The 19,873-nt window shown below is 46.5% G+C and overlaps 1 protein-coding gene across 2 annotated transcripts in view; it reads right to left on the bottom strand.

The window, feature by feature from the left end:
* Positions 1 to 19,873, bottom strand: part of Prkcb (protein kinase C beta) — a 296,600-nt gene that overhangs the window by 60,113 nt on the left and 216,614 nt on the right. For both annotated transcript variants that reach the window (XM_042689783.1, XM_042689785.1), the window contains exon 9: positions 17,896 to 18,042. In XM_042689783.1, coding sequence (XP_042545717.1) covers positions 17,896 to 18,042 — 147 coding nt within the window. The remainder of the gene's footprint in view (positions 1 to 17,895; positions 18,043 to 19,873) is intronic.

The following is a 19,873-nucleotide window of genomic DNA, read 5'->3' as shown; positions in this document are numbered from 1 at the left end:
CCTAGTCTTTTATGAATTGTCTTAAGCAGTTCCTGGAGCTTCCAGAAACTTTAATATCAACATGGAGGGTGTGGGCTGTTTGCTCAGCTGTGCCTCCGTCTCCAGGGCCCGGGTCCCAAACAGATGGAAAGGATGTGTTGAAGTGACGTTCTTATCAAATTCTCAGCCACATCTGTTAGCCAAGAGGCTTCTGGGAAAGTTATAATAAACAGCAGAACTCCAGGGGCAAAAACTAAAACAGAGAAAAGTAGCCCAGGAATTCCTGGCTGGAAAGTTGGTTATGATGAGCTTTGCCAGCAAGTCCCACAGGTAAAGTGGGCCAGGAATCCTGGCCTACATCCATGGGGTGGGCTAATGCTCTAGCGTGGTTTTGCTATGAGTTGAGAATAAGAACAGCTAGTAATGTGTCCAGGATCACTGCACACTAGCTGTGTGACTTTGGGAGATTCTCTGAACTTCTCTGAGCCTTAGTATTCTCATTTATAAAAAGAAGACTATTACCAGGGGCCCATGGTTTATGCCTGCAATCTGAGCTACTCAGAAGGCTCAGAGCTGAGGGTCAGGGTTCTAAGCCAGCACAGGCAGGAACATCTGTGTAACTCATCTCTGATTAAGCACCAAAAAACTGAAAGTGGAACTTCAGCTCAAGTGGTAGAAGGCTGGCCTGGAGCACAAAAGTTCAGGGCATTGTCCAAAGTCAACAATGTCAGCGATACGGATTCCTTTTGACTTTGAGAAAGATTGGCCCAAGCCAGCTCTGGTAGCTGCCAGCAGGCCTTGGCATCCCTTGGTTTATAGACACATTACTCCCATTTCTGCCAGTGCCTTCACATGGTGATCTCTACTGGGTGCTCTGTGTCAGCGTCCCAATGTCCCTTTTCTTACAAGGACACAGCCATGGATGCGATCAGGGCCCACGCTAGTCCAATACCACCTCATCCTATCTCAATGACCTCTCTACAGACCTCTCTCTGAGTGAAGCCCGCCTTCTGAGGTGCCCGTGGCCAGGACTTGAACACACAATCTCAAGATGACACAACCCTATGCATGATAGTAGCTCTCCTCAACGGTCTCTCATTTGAGAAAGAACACGAGACTGATGGTACCTTTTGAACCCATATCCGATCCCCAGCTGGCTGGGGAGTTTGAAACTTCAAGCAATAAAGACCCTTCTCCTCACCCATTCCCTCCTCAACAGACACCTGCCCCAAGTTCAGAGCTCCCTTCTCCCCCTACTTCATTCTGCTCCCTCACACCTCTCCTTCAATGCACCCACATACTTTGTTGGCTCTATGTCTGACCTAGGCACCTGATCCACACTGCTGGTAATGAGGGGGAAAGAGTCTTTTTTTTCTTCTTTTTTTTTTTTTTTATTGTAGGTCATGGGGCTCGATCTCTGTGCCTGGATGCTGTCCCTCAGCTCTTCAGCTCAAGGCTAGTGCTCTACCACCAGAGCCACAGCACCACTTCGTTTTCTGGTGGTTAACTGGAGACAAGAGTCTCATGGACTTTCCTGCCTGGGCTGGCTTTGAACCATGATCCTCAGATCTCAGCCTCTTGAGTAGCTAGGATTACAGGTGTGAGTCACCAGTGGCCAGCCTGAGGGGGAAAGATTCTAACTTGATGATTTCAGACAGTGCATTGAAAACAGAGGCAGAGAAATTGGGTTCTGAGGATCCCCTGATACTTAGGAAAGGACACCAGAAAGGTTATAAAGAGTGACGATGAGTGTGGAAGAATGAACGGGATCATGCTTTTCTTGAATGCTTAGAACGCGAGGGAATAGCTGTGGGTAGATTAGATGCAGCACTTAAGAGTCATCTGCTGGATCCTCTTTCTACTGTTCAGGCGCACTTTCTTTGAGGATCCTGTGATCTCTGGAGCTACCTCCTGTCTGCATTCACCCAGTCCCATGGACCCTTGCAGCGGGGCTCCAACCAGCTGAGCTCTAAGGCAGACACAGCGCCTGCCCTCCCCCAGGCCACAGGCTCTCCTTGCCTTTGTCCCGCTTGCTCCCAGCAAGCTGTTGTCTGCCCCCTCCGTGCTGTGCGGCACATTTTAAAATTCCCTGCAGATCCGTGAGAAGCTGATGTGTGGGCCATGTTCCAGACCAATTAAATCAGAATCTTCTCAATCTTTGGGTCCTTCCTGAGCCAAGGTCTAACCAGCACCGGGAGAGGACAGGGAAGTGAACTGGCCAGAGGCCCTCAGGACATGTTGTAACCAGGAGCTGGAACATGAGCCAAATGCTCTCTATCAGCTTCCCCCCAAGGGCACTCGCCCTGTGGAGAGGAGGATTTTGACAGAAAACCGGGTGCAGACTGGTTTCACGATGAAGAGAATGTCAGCATCCTCTCGGCGACCACCTGATAGGTAGCAGGACAATCTGTGTCAGGGAAAAGTGCCACAAGGGCACCCACAGAGGCTGGAAGCTTATGAGTAATGAGAAGCGTGTGCACAGTTTGGAATGCTGGATTCTTGAGTTCAAATCCTGACTCTATCCTGTGCTCTGCTCAGTGTGCTTGGATACATTAGCTCTTTGAGTCTCTGTTCCTCCACTGAAGGGAGCGCTGAGACCAATGGAAAGCACTGGTAAAACCCGGTGCCTAGAACCCAGCAGGTTATGGTTATTAAAGCAAAGGCACACAAATGTAAAATGAGAAGATGTTATCATTCCTTCCAGAGGGTACAAGAGATTCTTGATCTCATTTCCTCTATGTACAAACCAGGGAAAAGCTAGAAAGCAAAGTGGAGAACCAGACCAATAGTTCTGCAAAACCTGTTCCAGGAAGTGCTTATGAAGAACTCAGGATGAAAGGCAAGATGATACTCTCTGCTGGACTGGGCCTGGGCTGGGCAGAAGCCATGTAAGAGAGACTACAGGCTTCTCCTATGAGGAAATAATTGTTTCCTGAAGACAGTCTTCAAGTTTGCTTGGACAGTAATGTCCGTGGATCAGCTCAGATGACCAGGCGTAGTTATTTCATGATCAATCAGGAAATCTTCTAGAGTTTTAAAACATATATATTGCACTACTTGGTGGCTTATGCCTACAATCTTGGCTACTCAGGAAGCTGAGATCTGAGGGTCACAGTTCAAAGCCAACCCAGGCAGGAAAGTCTGTAAGACTCTTATCTGCAATGAACTACTGGAAAATTGGAAGTGGAGCTGTGGCTCAAGTGGTAGAGGGCTAGCCTGGAGCAAAAAATGCTCAGGGACAGCATCCAGGCCCTGAGCTCAAGCACCAGCCCAGGCACGCACACACACACACACACACACTCACACACACACACACACACACACACACACACACACACACACACAAATCTTAGCTAGGTGTGATGGCAAACACCTGTTTTCTCAGTACTCTGAAGACTGAGGTAGAGGGATTGAGACTTGAAGGCCAGTCTGGGTTACGTAGCAACACCCTGATTTCTAAATGAATAAATAAACAATCAATATCTTTATAGATGATAATAGCATTGAGTATGGATGTAACCAATGATCTAGTTTTTCATATCAGAGGTCAGGGCAACAGTTGTATTTTGAATTAAACCTTTTTAAATGATGCTGTGTCACCCCTGAGATTTAATCAAGTTGAATTTGTGTTCGCTAGCAGCGGAAGTCAGGCAAGTGTGACTGAAGTGCAGGAAGGTACCTTTAGCCTGGTCATTTCTGCCTCTACAGGCATGCCATTGTTAAGCAAAGGATTGAAGGGGTGACTCAGAGGCTGGGGAAAAGAGAGTGGAGAGGGACTGACCTTCAACCTGACATGCCTTTCCTGTGTTCTCCACAGGAAGATGCATGGTTGGGTCCAATAAGAAACATTTAACTGCCGGGCACTGCTGGCTCACGCCTGCAATCCTAGCTACTCAGGAAGCTGAGATCTGAGGATCATGGTTCAAAACAGCCCCGGCAGGAAAGTCCATGCAACTCTTATCTCCAATAAACTACCAGAAAATGGGAAGTGGTGCTGTGGCTCAGGTGGTAGAGTGCTGGCCTTGAGCTGAAGAGCTCAGGGACAGCACCCAGGCCCAGAGTTCAAGCCCCATGACCGAGAGAGAGAGAGAGAGAGAGAACCATTTAACTGGACTACAATACATAATGTCAAAGAGGCCCCATGCCAGCGGCTCACGCTGGCAATCCTAGCTACTGAAGAAGCTGAGATCTGAAAAACATGGTTCAAAGCCAGCCTGGATAGAAAATCTGTGAGACTCTTATCTCCGATTAACCAGCAAAAAGCTAAAATTGGAGTTGAGACTTAAGTGGTAGAACATTAACCTTGAGCATAAGAACTCAAGGGCACTTCCCAGGCTCAGAGTTCAAGCCCCAGGACCAGCTTGCACACACACACACACACACACACACACACACTAGTGAACTTGGAGGAACTTGTGATGTGAAATAAACACCATACAGAAAGACAAATAGTGCAGGATCTCACTTAGATGTGAATCTAAAACTATCCAACTGAGAGGAGCAGAGTTGGTGACTGGTGGCCAGTAGGGCTGGGAGAGTAGGATAAGCAGAAGATGGGTAGAGGGTACAGACTTTCAATTATAACGTGAATGAGAAGGTTTAGCAGATAGATAGATAGACAGACAGACAGATAGATAGATAGATAGATAGATAGATAGATAGATAGATAGATAGATAGGTAGATAGATAGAGATATACGCACACATATATGTATATATATATATATATATACAGGTATGTATATATACAGATATATCTCTATATAGAGATATATAGAGATATATCTAACTATTGTGCAGAACACCAGTGGCTCATGCCTGTAATCCTAGATACTCAGGAGGCTGAGATCTGAGGATCGTGGCTGGAACCAGGCAGCTTTCTTCCGTGAGACTCTTATCTCAAATAAACTACCAAAATGCCAGAAGTAGAGCTGTGGCTCAAGTGGTAGAACCCTAGCCTTGAGCAAGAAAAGATCAGGGAAAGCGTCCAGGCTGAGTTCAACTTCCAGGATTGGTGTACACACACACACACACACACACACACACACACACACACAAGAAATACTCTATCATATACTTGGTATTGCTGAAGGAGATGTTAAGTATTCTGATTACAAAAAAAAAAAAGATTTCAGAAAAAAATAAGATAAACTTTGTTGACACGGATGGCTCTGTCAAATTTCATTAAGTCATGTTGTATCGGAAAACACTAGATGGCTAAAATAAAAGCAGATTTAATTTGACTGTTGTTTTAGAGGGTGTGTGGGAAAACAAGCCAGTAATTGATGCTTTTTTACCACACGACAATGAAATGAAACCCTTAAGGGTCTGTCATTCATTTCAACAATTAGGTTGCACAGAGAAAAGCCTGTTTTCTCCTTAATCTGCTGTGCTCTGTCAGCACAAGGCTGGTTTCGTGGCTGGTGTCACAGACTGCCAATCACAGAGGAGGGCTTCTCTGTGGCAGGAGCAGTTCCAGGGAGACTGGGCAGGATGGATTCACCTGCACATCTGCATGTGTCTCACCTCTCCTAGCCTCGGTGCCTGCTTCTGTAAAATGGAGGTGATGCAGTATGATGCTTACTGCGTGGTCAGCCCTCTTGGGTCATCAGTATAGTTAAGAGCAACACTGTGAAGAAGGGAAGGGGCCAGAAACAACAAAATCTAGCATCTCTGATCCTATGAGTCACATTTGCCAAGGTGGGGTCAGAGGATAACAATCGAGAAGTTTCCACAATCGAGGCTGCTGTAGCAAAGAGGAGGAACAGGGACTCCGTGCAGTTGAGCTGTGGATTTCTGAGCCAGCACAGAGATATGGCTGAGATGCATTCCTGGAGGGCAACCAGAACGGGAAAATGCAACATTTACACCAGACAAGGCTCTATGGACCCAAGATAAGTAGACTTGACTTAATGCACTAATATTCACACACACACACACACACACACACACATTGGATCACATTTGAAAGACGTGGCAATGTAAAGGAAATTCCTGCTTTGGCCTACGGACCAGACAAGTCAGGGGTCTCTGCTTTTCAGAGATAACGTCCCTGTCATATTCCCTTGGAGATGGTGGTCCCTCTTCCTCCCTCCTGGGATTTTAAACTTGTAGGATGTTCTTGGGCAGAAGGAGAGTGGGGGTGCTGGTGCACATCCACAGAAAGAAACAATGGTGAGAAGTTGGGTAACAAGTTGGAGGTCCTGAGAAGGAGACATGATGATTGGGCCCCCGGAAGCCATCTCTCGGGCCACATGTTGACCTTTGGGAGTTGTGTGATATTGTGCATCAGATCGCATTTTCCCGATAAACACACCCCATTCACCTACTCTGGCTCAAGCGGCTCCATGCAGTGCATGTAGAAAGCTTCCATTCCTGGTATTTAAGTTTCTTTGATACAATTTGTTTCTGTTAAGGAAAGCAGATCTTAATCTTGTTTGACAATTTCCTATCTTCCAAGAAGCGAGCGTGGGAAAGCAGCGGGTGAGTCACTGCCCAAGAAAAATGGGGAAAAGTGAGCCCACAAAACCACCAGGCTGTTAACTCGAAGTACATGTGGAATTTGGGGGACTGGGAGAGGCACCATAATTAGGATGGAACCAGCGAGAGAAGGCAGGAATCCAAGATCAGACAGCAAGTGTGGAGGGAAGAGGATTAAGGGAGCAGGTAGCAAAGCCTTGCAGCTCCGTGTGAACCGGATGATGAAGGGATGTGGCAGCATGTGGTGTAGGGAGACAATGCGGCGGTAAAGGCGCCTTTGTAGGTTATGTAACCACGTCTAATGTATGTACGCATGTGTGTGTGAGCGCGGGAAGACGTGTCACTAATGAGATTAAAATTAGGATCGACACCCACCCACCACTGGGCTCAAAGACAATCGGGAAGGCCTTAGTTACTGGTGAGAATGACTCTGTCTTTTAATCCCCTCGGGCAATTTCTTCCTGGCAGACTCAGTGCTGAGCTTGGCTCCAAGCAGAAGAGGCTGTATGCCAGGGGCTCGGGGGCTCAGTACTCTGCACCCCTCTCTCCTGCCCTACAAAGAGGATGTACCTCTGTGGAAGTATGTGGCTACCCAAACGCTGGGGCCAAAACCAGCCATTACCTTCTCCACCGACAAAACACCTGCAGGATCTCAGGCCCCATGACCTCTTGGGAGCTCATGAAAGCATGTTCATTTCCTTTAAAATTCAAAGGAAAATAAAACCCTGAAGTTTCAGCTTGAAGGAAATGGTTTTAATATCTTCATGAATGTATTTTATGCCAATGCAATCATAAGATCATATACACATTATATATACATATATACATATATATATATTCTTATGCTTTCTTCAGGGTAGGTGGAGGAGGAACCAACAAATGTTAGGATGCAGCAGTTTTGGAAATAGTTTCCAAAGCAGGAGAAATAAAACAAAATAAGCCCCAAACAAAACAAAACAAAAAGGGGGTAGTGGAGAGAAAGGAGGAAGAGAAAATTATAAAATAAAAGTGAAAAGAGAAAAAAGAAAGGAGGGAGGGAGGGGGACTAGTAATGAAGGGAGACATGGAGAAGATTGCTGTTAGAAATGGAAGGAGGCAACTGGCCTCACAAAATCAGAGCTCCAGTGCCATCCTGCCTCTTCCTCCTAGCTTGGAGAAGTCTCTCCTCTCCCCTCCCCTCCCCTCCCCTCCCCTCCCCTCCCCTCCCCTCCCCTCCCTTCCTTCTTGCAATGTTGGGATGAAATGCAGGACCTACCCATGGCTAGGCCAGCACTCTACCCCTGAGCTACACTCCCAACCCATCATTGGACTTTTCTGACTTACAATGTCCATATAGATACAACAGGCTTGTCCCCAATAACTACAGCAGAATGAGGGAAGAATTAGAATGCTATCTTGCACGTGCATCTGTAGCATGGTCTCCAGCAACGATTATGAATCCGATGATGCTGGAGACAGCATTGCTGGGGGGGGGGGCTAAAGGGACAGCTGGTGACATGTAGGAAGCATAGAGCCATGGAGGCCAGGAGCCGAGGGTTAGAAGGTATGGAGGCCAGAAGTGGAGGTTGAGGAAGCATGGAGGCCAAGAACTGTGAAGGAACCAGCTGAGGCACATGACTACAGGTACTGGAGACATCGCCAAGACTTGAAACCTGGACCAGCAGGGCAAGGGACAATGTTTGGAGGAGTGAGAGCCACGCCTGCTCAGGAAATTCCTGCAGGTGACTTACAGTTCCAATGGGCATTTGTCTAAGGTAGAGCACAGGGTGCTAAGGAAGAAGAGAAAATGTGGAGTCCTGGGGGACTGCTGCATGCAGTTGATCTAACAGCAGCTGCTTCCAGTGAACATGAGGCCAGCAGACCCAGCATAGCACTTCGTAGGCAAATAAGAAAACGAGACAAAGGAGCTCACCTCCTAGAGTGTAATTACTGCACCAAACAGAGGACCACTGTTCACTGCGCAGAGAATCATGCCATCAAGAGCGCCAGGATTCTGAATCAAACCTGAGTCACCAAAGGTCGCTCACTAGTGTAACTCTTGGCAGGGTGTTGCAGCTTTTGGTATCATTCTCCTCATGTCCGAAATGGAGATGATATTAGGAACATTATAAAGTAAAGGTGAGCTCATCCACACAATGCACTCAAGAGCCTGACAGGCAGTGAGACTCACACAAGGGCAGACAATATGATCGTCATCAACGCCACCACCCTCACCAGTGGAACACAAGTCTCTGGACCTTGAAGAAGAGAGCAGGTGTCGGACAGATGCTCAGTAAGTACTTCTGGAATGATGGAATCCTTCACTGTGCCTCTTGGTGGACACTTATTATAAAGGGGATGGCTTCTCAGCAGTGTGCTCAACGGATTGCAATCCCAGTCCAATTCACTGCCCCCATGCCTGCCCTCCACTCCCATGAACAGGGCTATCAAGTCTCAATGTCTAATCTGGAGGACAGTGGGTCAGAAGACCACTGATAGCCAGGGACATGGGTGTTGCAGAAAGCTGCTACTGGGGGAAAGACTCTTCCTGAGAAAGGAGAAGAAATGAGTGGCTGGGGAAGAAGTAAAGACCATGTCTCTTAAACCAACAATTTAAGTCTGTGCCAATTCAGACCAAAGGCCAGCACAGGAGGTCAAGGTCATGGGAAAGATTTCCCCAGGATGTAAGGACCACCGAACACATTTCTTTGTCTAGAGAAAATGATGTACGAAAATTGCAGCAGAAGTTTTCACTCTCTGAAATACAGCGGTAATGGAAGTGCTGGTTGTGTGAGCACAAGATATTTAAGTCTCCCCCCACAAAAAAATGTGGCATTGGTACTATCATCTGAACAAAGATTTTTTAAAAATGTTAGTAAGCTCTCCTAAAACAGAGATGAAAATAAATATTTAACTGGTATATCAAGCATCTGATTATACATCAATACATACATATATTGATATATGTATTGATGTATTTGGGGCCATGCTAAAAAGAAAAAGTCACCTTAAACTATAATATTTTCAGCCAGGCACTGGTGGCTCATGCCTATTATCTAGCTATTCAGGAGGCTGAGATCTGAGGATCATGGTTCAAAGCCAGCCTGGGCAGAAAAATCCCCATGAGACTCTTAACCCACTCAAAAACTGGAAGTGGTGCTGTGGCTCAAAGTGATAGAGCACCAGCCTGGAGCAAAAGAGCTCAGGGACAGTGCCCAGGCTCTGAGTTCCAGCCTATGACTGACAAAAAAAAAAAAAAAAAAAAATATATATATATATATATATAATACTTTCATATATAATATATAATTAATAAGTTTGATTACATGTTAACAATATTATATATTATCTTATATATTATAAATATTCTATAATATATGTATATTATTATTCTATAATATATATATATTACTTTTGTCTAAGCATATGTGGGTGGTTCAGTCCTGTAATCCTAACTTCATAGGAGGCTGAGATACAGAGGATCACAGTCCAAAGCCAGTCCAGATAGAACAGTCTACAGACTCCCTCTCAAATTACCAGTTAAACAAACCAGACTGGAAGCATGGTTGAAGTGGTAGAGCACCAGCTGAATAAGCAAATTGAATGAGAGCAGAAGATGTTGAGATTTTTTTTTTTAAGGAAGTATGTACATAGCAAAAGATACAGAGGTACATAAATGGTTCCTTTTCTAGACCCTTGGTTAAGGCTGTAATAAGCCCTGCCACCATTTGAAATCTGGAGGCAAAGTTAGTGTCAGTACCATGGAGAGAGGCACTCTGGGGCTAAGTCACTGGGATATCTTCTTGGAAGACACACTACTGAGCTCCCTTGAGTGACATTCAGGTACTTTAATGCCCTTACTCTCCCTGGGTCTTGCTCTAGGAAAATTAAGATCTAGAAGAGGAAGCTTAATGGTTCTCTTCCTCTCACCTCTCCACCTCTGCTTTTTAGGCCATCCCACATGCATAGACAGTCACAGCATCAGACTCTTGAAAGCCACAATATGGGGCTCTTTAAAGCAAGAAATGGCCAGCGCCCCTGGCTCATACCTGTCATCCTAGCTACTCAGGAAGACTGAGATCTGAGGATCATTGGTTCAAAGCCAGCCCAGGCAGGAAAGTCCATGAGACTCCTATCTCCAATTAACCACCAGAAAACCAAAAGTGGCGCCATGGCAAAATGTGGCAGAGCACTAGCCTTGAGCAAAAGAGTTCAGGGACAGCGCCCAGGCCCTGAGTTCAAGCCCCATGACTGACCCACCCACTTCCAAAAAACAAAAAAAGTATCAAGCAAGAAATGGAATACCTGGGAACTGGGTTTCTAAGGGCTTCGGCTCTGCCTTTCATTTCATAAGCTACTGGCTTCTTCCTACTTGATTTATTCCTGGCTTCTGCCGGGCTCAGGAAAGGCAGCACGAACACCTGGCATGTTCCATGATTTGAACACAAGGAAATGTCAGAGAGAAGAGGCGCCTGACGTTTTCCGTGTTTGTGGGGTGTGATAAATTGAGAGTTCTGATGGGGAAAAGTCAGAAGGTCATGTGTGTCACCATGAAAAATTCCAACCCAAGCTGTGAAACTAGTAGTTCACCTGAGGCTCCTTGCTAGGTACAGGTACCCAAATCAATCCTCTGGATACCTCCTCCCCCCACTCTGCACCCCTAGCACCCACCAAGGGGTTGCCGTGGGACTGGGCTTGCTAATAGGCTGTAAGCAGAAGGGACAGGTGCCATTTCCAGAACGAAGACTTTAAGAAGCAGCTTGTGCCTCCTCCTCCTTCTCTCACCCCCTCCACCCGCAGAGTGCAGGGAAAAAGAAAGGCCTCTGAAGGGATTGATGGAGTCCTTTAAGCTGGACCAAAATCCAATCTTCACCACCAGCTGGAGAGAGTGGGCGGGGCCAGGAACACCCATCTTAGCCTGTCAGGTGGATAGATGCAAATTCTCTCCGGCAGTTGAGCCAGTTTGTGATTGGAGGGGCTGCTTGTTACAGCAGCAGAATCTACCCTCCTAACAGGAGTTCAGGTGACCTGACTGTTAGGCAGGTAAACTGCGCTAATTGAACAGGAAGGAGATAGCTGAGATTTTCTTTTTTGAAAATTAATCTGCGTAGTTAACTCCATCCTTTGATATTTTTCCTTTTTGTTTCTTTCCACACAAGCCTTCCCCAACTTCAGCTCAGGCCTGGGACTCTAAGCCTTTTCCAGCTGTGCTTAACATTTGGGAGTTTGGTGTCTTCACACCTCCCACGTTTGGAAGGACACATTCTTCAAAATGCATACAAGGAGACAAGGTGCAGCATGTACATTTCCCCTGAAAACAATCATTCAAAATTTTTCATATATTGAGATGATAAATCTATTTAAAATTATATTGTTTTCGCTAAATGAGATGCATGCTGAAGATTTGAGGCCTACCATTGTCTTTGAAGTGCATTCCAAGTGGGTGGATGCAAGGATGGACTGATGGATAGACAGAGACAAATATGATAGAGCAAATAAAGTCAAGCATCAATTATAGAATCTAGAGGACAGGTATTATGGATACTGTAACCATAATGCTATTTTTTCTGGTGGCACTGGAGTTTGAACCCCGGGCTTCAGGCTTGCTACATTGGTGCTTTACCACTTGAGTTACTCCTCTAACCTGGCATGACACTGGCTATTTTGGAGATGAAGTCTTTAGAACCTTTTTGCCCAGATTAACCTTGTACCTCAATCCTCCGTATCTCAGCCTCCTGAGCAGTGAGGATTACAGGCATGAGCCACTGGTGCCTGATGACAGACAGATAGGTAGGTAGGTAGATAAATAGATACATAGATGGACTTAAGTTAGATGATATAGATAGATGATAGGAAGGTATCTAATAGATACATACATAGATGATAGATATAAATAGATAATATGTAGAGAGATAATACATGATAGATACAAAGACAATAAATATAGATAGATGTTCAATGGATGGATATATAAATACACAGATACATGGATGATGAATGATTTAGATAGAGGATAGAAATGATACTGTGTGTAAGAGAGAGAGAACACTCTTTTCAACTGTCTTGGGTACATCCTTATATATGTTTATCTATCTATCTGTCTATCTATCTATCTATCTATCTATCTATCTATCTATCTATCTATCTATCTATCTATCTATCGTGCAGATCCTAGGGCTTGAACTCTGGGGCTAGGTGCTGTCTCTGGGGATTTTTTTGCTCAAGGCTAGCTCTCTATACCATTTGAGCCACAGTCCCACTTCCAGCTTTTTTGGTGGTTAATTAGAGATAAGAGTCTCATGGACTTTTCTGCCTGGTCTGGCTTTGAATCTTGATCCTCAGATCTCAGCCTCCTGAGTAGCTAGGATGACAGGCGTGAGCCCCTGGCACCTGGCACCTTTATATATTTAAGCTTTGCTTTATTGATGAATGCTTGAGCTATTTCTACTTGTCTCCTATTATCAGTCATGGCATAGATTTCTGTGCTTCAGTGTGATGGCAGATCTATGCCCACCACAGTACACCAGCTGCCTCCCCTGGTCCACCTGTCCCTCCCCGCCCCCCAGCCCCGCCCCCCAGCTCCCGGCAACGTCCATTCACCAGAACAGTATCTTCCGTAGGCAAGAGCCAGGAATGTGAAAGAACAAGAAAGCTTTCGCCTAAACTTCCAAGGGAACCTTTTAAAGGGGTTTGGCTCCCATAAAACATTGCCAGGGACACACATGTAGTCTCAGAACACAAGCAGTACCAGCATGAACGGAATGCTGCCTGGATAAAACTCAGTGGTGTGGGAGACATCAGGTGTAAAGTGGAAAGGGCTGTGTGTGTGTGTGTGTGTGTGTGTGTGTATTGAACAATGCACAACTACAGCATCATTCAGCAGACACTCAACCATCAACAGAGCTGAAATTCTTGAACAGGTGGGGCGTTTGGCAAAGCAGAAGTTCAAGGTTCAAAGAATCAAAGCTAGAGGGTTGAAGATAAAACTGCAAGCAGTCACAGGAAGTAATAAGTAAGGTTGGGTGTGGTGGATACCCCCCACCCTCCCCTATAATCCTAGCTACTTGGGAGGTTGAGATCTGGAGGATCGTGGTTTGAGGTTGACCTGTACAAAATGTTCTTGAGATCTCATCTCACCCAAGAGGGGGGAAAAAAATCTGGGCACAATGATATATGTGTGACATGCTCGGATAAGATGACTTTTCCAGGCAAACAGGCAAACACTCTTACCTGACAGGGACAGTTGCCTGGGCAAATGGTTTGTCTTTTGTAAGCTCTGGAAACAGGGCTAACACATTTGGAATTCGGTGGTGTTCACCCTTGCTTTTTCCCTTTGATTCATGTTCACAGGTCCTTCCCTACCTGGGTGCTCTGTAGCAGACTTCAATGGTTAAGAGGGAGTTTTTCTGGGCCAGGTCCAATGGCGGGAGGCAGGGGGGACGGGGAAAAGGGGGGGCAACTGGGCTCCTTCATCTTCCAGAGGGCAGAGAGAAAACCATGCTGTCTGCGCTCTTCTTGCTTACAGTGGCTGATCTCTCCCACAAACTCAACTGAACAAAATCGCTCAAAGCCAAGCATGCATTCAAATGTAAAACCGCATTCATGAAAACCAGGGCTGGGCTCAACTAGAGTTGAGGTGTTTGTGGATTCTGCCTTCCTTCCCAGCCACATTGTAGCTGTGACATTGTAGCTATGGTTCTTACAATGCTACTCCCTCGGTCTGCAAGAGATCGCTCAATTATTTTAACAGTTACCATGGAAACCCATGATCTATTCTCTCTCTTATTCCTTTACTCTTCCCCTGTGGTCCCTTCCCCCTACTCTCACACAACCCCCAACCCCCGATTCTTTCCAGAAAACCCTGTGAAACTTTCCATTCTGTCACCAGAAACTATCTGGCCTCTCTTGTTAAATGGCTAAAAGAAAACCCGTGCTTGGAATGCTAACGCATGAGTTAATGAGGATCGGAATAAGGATGTTCAATTAGTCCAGGAGGCAAATTAAACCAACCTTCATCTGTGCAGCATGAGGGACGCACAGAATTAGGTGAACTTGGGGTAGGAACAAGGGTTCTCCATGTTTATGCTTTCAGTGTAAGTTTAATTATGAACCATGTGGATGCAGTCTTATGAAAATATAACTAAGGGAGGAGAAGAGGGAATATGCTCATGGTTATGGGAGTTTCTTTCTTGGGTGGTGAAATATTTTGATGGATATAGGACTCTGTGGCCAATTTCAGACCACTGGATCTGTATAGTTTGCACAGGTGGACAGGGTTCTCTATGAATTATGCCTTGACTCAGGGTCTGATGATATTGCCTGGCTGGCCTTGATGTGTCAGCCCAAGCAATTCTCCCTACCTCAGCCTTCCAGGTAGCTGGGACTATAGAAGTATGCCACTGTACCAGACTTAAAAATGTTAAACTCTTCAGTGGAATCAACTCCTTCCCTGAGCTCTTTTTCTTCCTTCTCTCTGGACGGCAGCTCCATCTCTGAAATCTAAGCACTGCCTTCATTGTACATACTTTGCTTTGCCAATTAGGGTTCCTTACCCTTCCAAATGCTTACCTTCTTCCTGCTGGATGTGTGTCCCAACTCAGGCTACATAGCATTTTCGTTTGTCTGAATGCTGGGCTCTTAGGTCTTCAGTGGACAACTCTCTTCCCAGAATCCCTAGCTTCCCTCATTACCATAATCTTCCCGAAATCCCCAGCTCTCTCATTACTAGACGATTCCCAGAATCCCTAGCTCCCTCATTTCCATAATTATCAGCTTCACTGATTCCACTAATCCTCATCTGTCACCAATTCTCCATCCCTACTCACAGGTCACTCAGAGACTTGGGTAAAACTGCAATAGTCAGCATGGACCTCTAACATCACAGACTCTAGCCTTAGGACCTTAGGGCTGCTCAGCAGGCTCATGGAGTGTCTACCCTCAACCTATCTTCATATTCCATGGCAAAGCTCGTCAAACTCTGGACCATCACCTCAAATCCTCCCCTCGTAAGCAGCGCCAACATCTGTGTTCAATCTCATCATGTGTTCAATCTGAGCACCGAATGAACTCAACCTATTGGCTCTGGAAAAACAAGGCAGAGAAAAAGCCCTCCTCTTGGAAAGCTGAGATCTTAGGAAGAGCAGAAGATAAAGCAAGAACGGAAGAGGGTCAGGCACAGCGAAGCATACCAGTAATCCCAGCGTGTTCAAGAGGCATAAGGAGGAGGATCAAAATCTAAGGCTGGCCCTGGGCAAGAGCACAGGATCGTATCTGAAAAATAAAATAAGGCGTGGTTGGAATGATACAGCACCTGCCTAGCAAGGTAAGGCCTTGGGGTCAAACCCTAGTTCCTGTCACCAAAAAAAAGGCAGCAATGGGTCTCATGAAGAAGATTCAGTATAACAGAAAAGGAATGGGGGTGGGGTGGGGGTCTACTTTGGGAAGAAGAGCCAGGAAAGATTCTCCAAAAGGATGTCTACATAGAAACGAAAATGGGTTGGGAACTCCATTCCTAGCTATGCAGGAGGCTGAGATCTGGAGGATTATAGTTCAAAGCCAACCTTGGGCAGAAATGTCTATAAGACTCTATCTCCAATGAATCATCAAAAAGCAGGGCTGGAGGCATAGTTCAGGTGATAGAGCACCAGCAAGATGCCCTGAGTTTAAGTCCTAGAACCAAAAAAAGGTGAAGAGGAGGAAGAGGAGCAGGAGCAGGAAGAGAAGGAAGGGGAGGAAGAAGAGAAGGAAGAGGAGCAGGAGGAGAAGGAAGAAAAGGAGGAAGAAGTAGTCAGCTATGCAAATACCAAAGGGAGCAGAATCATAAGCTCTAAGGGAAGGGACAGCTTTGTGCTCAGTAACCTAAGAGCCAGCATTGTGGCTAGAACAAGCTGGGTGACAAGGAAAAGGAAGAGGAAAGAAGACAAGCCAGAACAAGGGTAGATTACAGTGATCTAAGGATCAGACTGCATTCAAGATGGAGCTGTGTGTGTGGAGCTTGACAGGATGCAAATTTCTTGAGGACAGTCTGAAAGCCTGAGAGTAGGAAGCTGATTGATTAGGAATGTCTGACCTGTTTCTGGTGATACACCTATCATGCAGGTGAGAACCGAGAGAAATGACTGGAGTGTGTGCTCGTAGGCCAGGCCCAGTGGCTTTCCATGGCTTTCCAGGGTATGAAGGAGGAGGGCAGGAAGGTAGGACGTGGTTTTTTTAAAAAAAAAGAAGAGGAAGTTGGCCCCTGTAATCCTACTCAGGAGGCTGAGATCGGAAGATCATAGTTTGAGGTCAGCCCGAGCAGGAAAGAATGTGAGACTCTTATTCCATTAAACCACAAAAAAAAATATTTAAAAAGCCAGAAGTGGAGCTGTGGCTCAAGTGGTAGAGAGCTAGTCAAAGCTCAGGAACAGCACCAAGGACCTGAGGTCAAATCCTAGGACCAGCACGCACACACACACACACACACACACACACACACACACACACACACACACACACACACAGAGGAGGAAAATCAAAAGACAAGACAGGGCTCAGATTTCTGCCTTAAGTTTCCAAGATGAAGAAGAAATTTCTTTTTTTTTTTTTTATACACCTGAGTTCATGGTGTGAGATTTATACCAGCCGTCTCTGTAGCACACAGAGGAGTTAAAAGACTCACAACAATACTAAACAAGTGAGGGATACTTACAAAACAAGCTCAATCCCAGTAAAGCAATATCTCATGGGATCTATAAATCGCTCTATGAGTCCCAGACCTGTCCTTCAACCATGTCGCTGTTAGAAATTGTTTCCATTCTCAGCTGCCACCAGGATCATTTGCAAACACACACACACACACACACACACACACACATCAGATCACGTGGAATCCCTGCTTAAAAACTTCCAATGGCTCCCCACTGCAGCCCTTTAAGCTTTGCCCAATTAGGGACCTAGCTTTCCCTCTGCAACCAAGTTCCCCAAATTACCTTCTGAGAGTACCTAGGAATGTACCTAGGGACATACTGAAGTGGAGGGTGCCATTGTACGATTACTGTCTGCACTGTAAACAAACTGTCTGGCTCTTTCTTTTTTTTTCCTGCCAGTCCTGGGGCTTGAACTCAGGGCCTGGGGCACTGTCCCTGAGCATCTCTGTGCTCAAGGCTGGCACTCTACCACTTGAGCCACACCTTCACTTCTGTTTTTTTGTAGGCTTTTTGTTTTGTTTTCTGTGGGTTTTTTTTGGGGGGGGGGGTTGTTAAATGGAGATAAGAGTCTCATCAACTTTCCTGCCTGGATAGGCTTCCAATCCTGATCCTACAATCTCAGCCTCCTGAGCAGCTTGGATCACAGGCATGAGCCACTGGCACCCAGCCAGTTTCCTTTTGCCTCTTTCTCCCCCCTGAACACCAAGCCCCATGGAACTGCTGTCCTTGCTGGAGTGGCTGCAGCCACCCTGGCACACCGAGGCACACCTTACCTTGCCAAAGCTGCCTTTCCCCAGCACCATCAGGAAGTTGAAGTCGGTCAGTTTCATCCGGTCCCTGTTACCGTTGTTGTCAAACTTGGAGATGGTGTTGGTGGTCTTTTCTTCGGGAGTCTTGTTTCCTTGGCCTACCTTGGCCCTCTGGAGGAGAAAGCACAGGGAGGAGGAGGGGTGGGGGACACAATTAGGGTGAGCAGGTGCAGTCACGTGCATACTGTGGCCTCCTGCAGCTAGCTCACATGCTGCATCACCTGGCCGCACATCTGTTCCACAAGGCCCAGACCAGAGCATCCTAGATGCCTCTGTCCAGCTCTCCTTGTCCCTCCTGTCTCAAGCATCACCCACAAACTGTCCCTTCCTCTCCTAGTGCTTGCTAGCTTTTTTTGTGTACATCTGTCCTCTCTCTGACCCAGCCGGCTACTACTACAAGCTTCCCACCCATTGCTCCACAGGCTGTGGGTGCATCCTGTCAATGATAGGACGAGGGTCAAAGACCTTTTGCTGGTTTATGAGATCAGCCTCTACCTGGCGTCTGTGCCCGGCCCCAAAGAACCACATGTTAAAGACTTGGGCCTCAGGGTGGCGCTGTGGGTTGGTGGAAGACCTTTAGAGGGCGGGGCCTGGTGGGAGGAAGTTAAGTCCTTGGGTTGTGTCTTTGATGGGGACTGGGGGGCCCTCACCTTTTCTCTTCTGCTTCCTGGGCACCAGGCAAGCAGTTTGGCCCACCACACACCCCCTGCCTTTCCCATCTGGCTCTCCCGCCAGGGGCAAAGCCTTTGGTCTGCCCCATCTTGGGACTGAAGTTTCCAGGACCACTTTAGAACCCCTTTAGAGGTTGGGAAAGGAATACAAAGGTACAATGCGCCTATGTGCCTCTGATCATACAAAATACCATTCATCGAAATGAACTCCAGGAAATGGAAACAAGAGTTGTTTGTTTGTTTTTTCCTTTTGTTGATGTCTTTCTTTTCTTTTTTGTCTTCCTTGTTCCTTTATCTGTCTTTGGGAGGGTAAGGGGAGGCACAGAAAACTGGACACTGTGTTGAAAAGGAGCTGTGCAACTTGTGGGTGGGGACGGGAGGGAAAAACTGGGAGAGAATCAGGGAAGGGGAAACGTCCAGAAAGAAATGTCCTCCTTATCTGACGCATGTAACTGTCACCCCTCCATACACCATCTTTACAATAACAATAAAAACATTACAACCAAAGAAAACGAAGTTAGTTAACCAGGTGTTTTGTTACAGTGACAGAAAGCTGACTGACACCTGCTTGTGTATCCTCCTCCTCCTCCTCCTCCTCCTCCTCCTCCTCCTTCTGCTTCTTTCTCTTCTATCTCCCCCATCTCTCTCCTATCACTGAGGGCTGCCCTCAAAGGGGATTGTGGGACATTGGTCTCTTCATCTCTTTCTTTCTTCCTCAGCTATCTGGAAGCAAGCACCTCCTCGGCCATGAGCTCCCACAATAACCTGCCACCTGCCCACAGGCCCACAAGCAATGGATCAGCTGACCAAGACCGAAGCCACCAACACCCGGAGTCTAAATATGTCTTTCCTCCCTTGAAGCTGACCCTCTGGAGTATTTGTTCCAGTTGTTGGGAGAAGGGGGCCAGGGGGTGGGGATGAATACAAACATCCCAGAACATGCCTGCGCCCACACACAGACCACGGCAGGTTTTCCTTCGCCCACCCAGTTACCCGCTCTGCTTCCTCTGGGAAGCCTTTCGGGATTTGCTCTTTCTAAATTGAGTTCCTCTCCCCTCTCCCCTTCTTCTCATCCTGTTCCGGGAATGTTGAGAGTATGAAGACATTTTAACAGGATTTACTTCCAGGATAGTGAAAACCGAGGAGTTTGTGAGCTCAGGTTAGAATGCTGACTCCGTGTGACCCGGGACAAATGATTTATCCCAGGCTACTCCTTCACCCAGAACATCGTTTGCTTTCCATTTCCCCAGAGTAAGAAAACCAAAGGCCAC

The sequence above is a fragment of the Dipodomys spectabilis genome, unplaced genomic scaffold (assembly GCF_019054845.1).
Source record: "Dipodomys spectabilis isolate Male_0828 unplaced genomic scaffold, ASM1905484v1 ptg000127l, whole genome shotgun sequence".
Lineage (NCBI taxonomy): Eukaryota > Metazoa > Chordata > Mammalia > Rodentia > Heteromyidae > Dipodomys > Dipodomys spectabilis.
The sequence above is the reverse complement of the archived record's forward strand: the minus strand, read 5'-3'. Positions and strand labels throughout refer to the sequence as shown.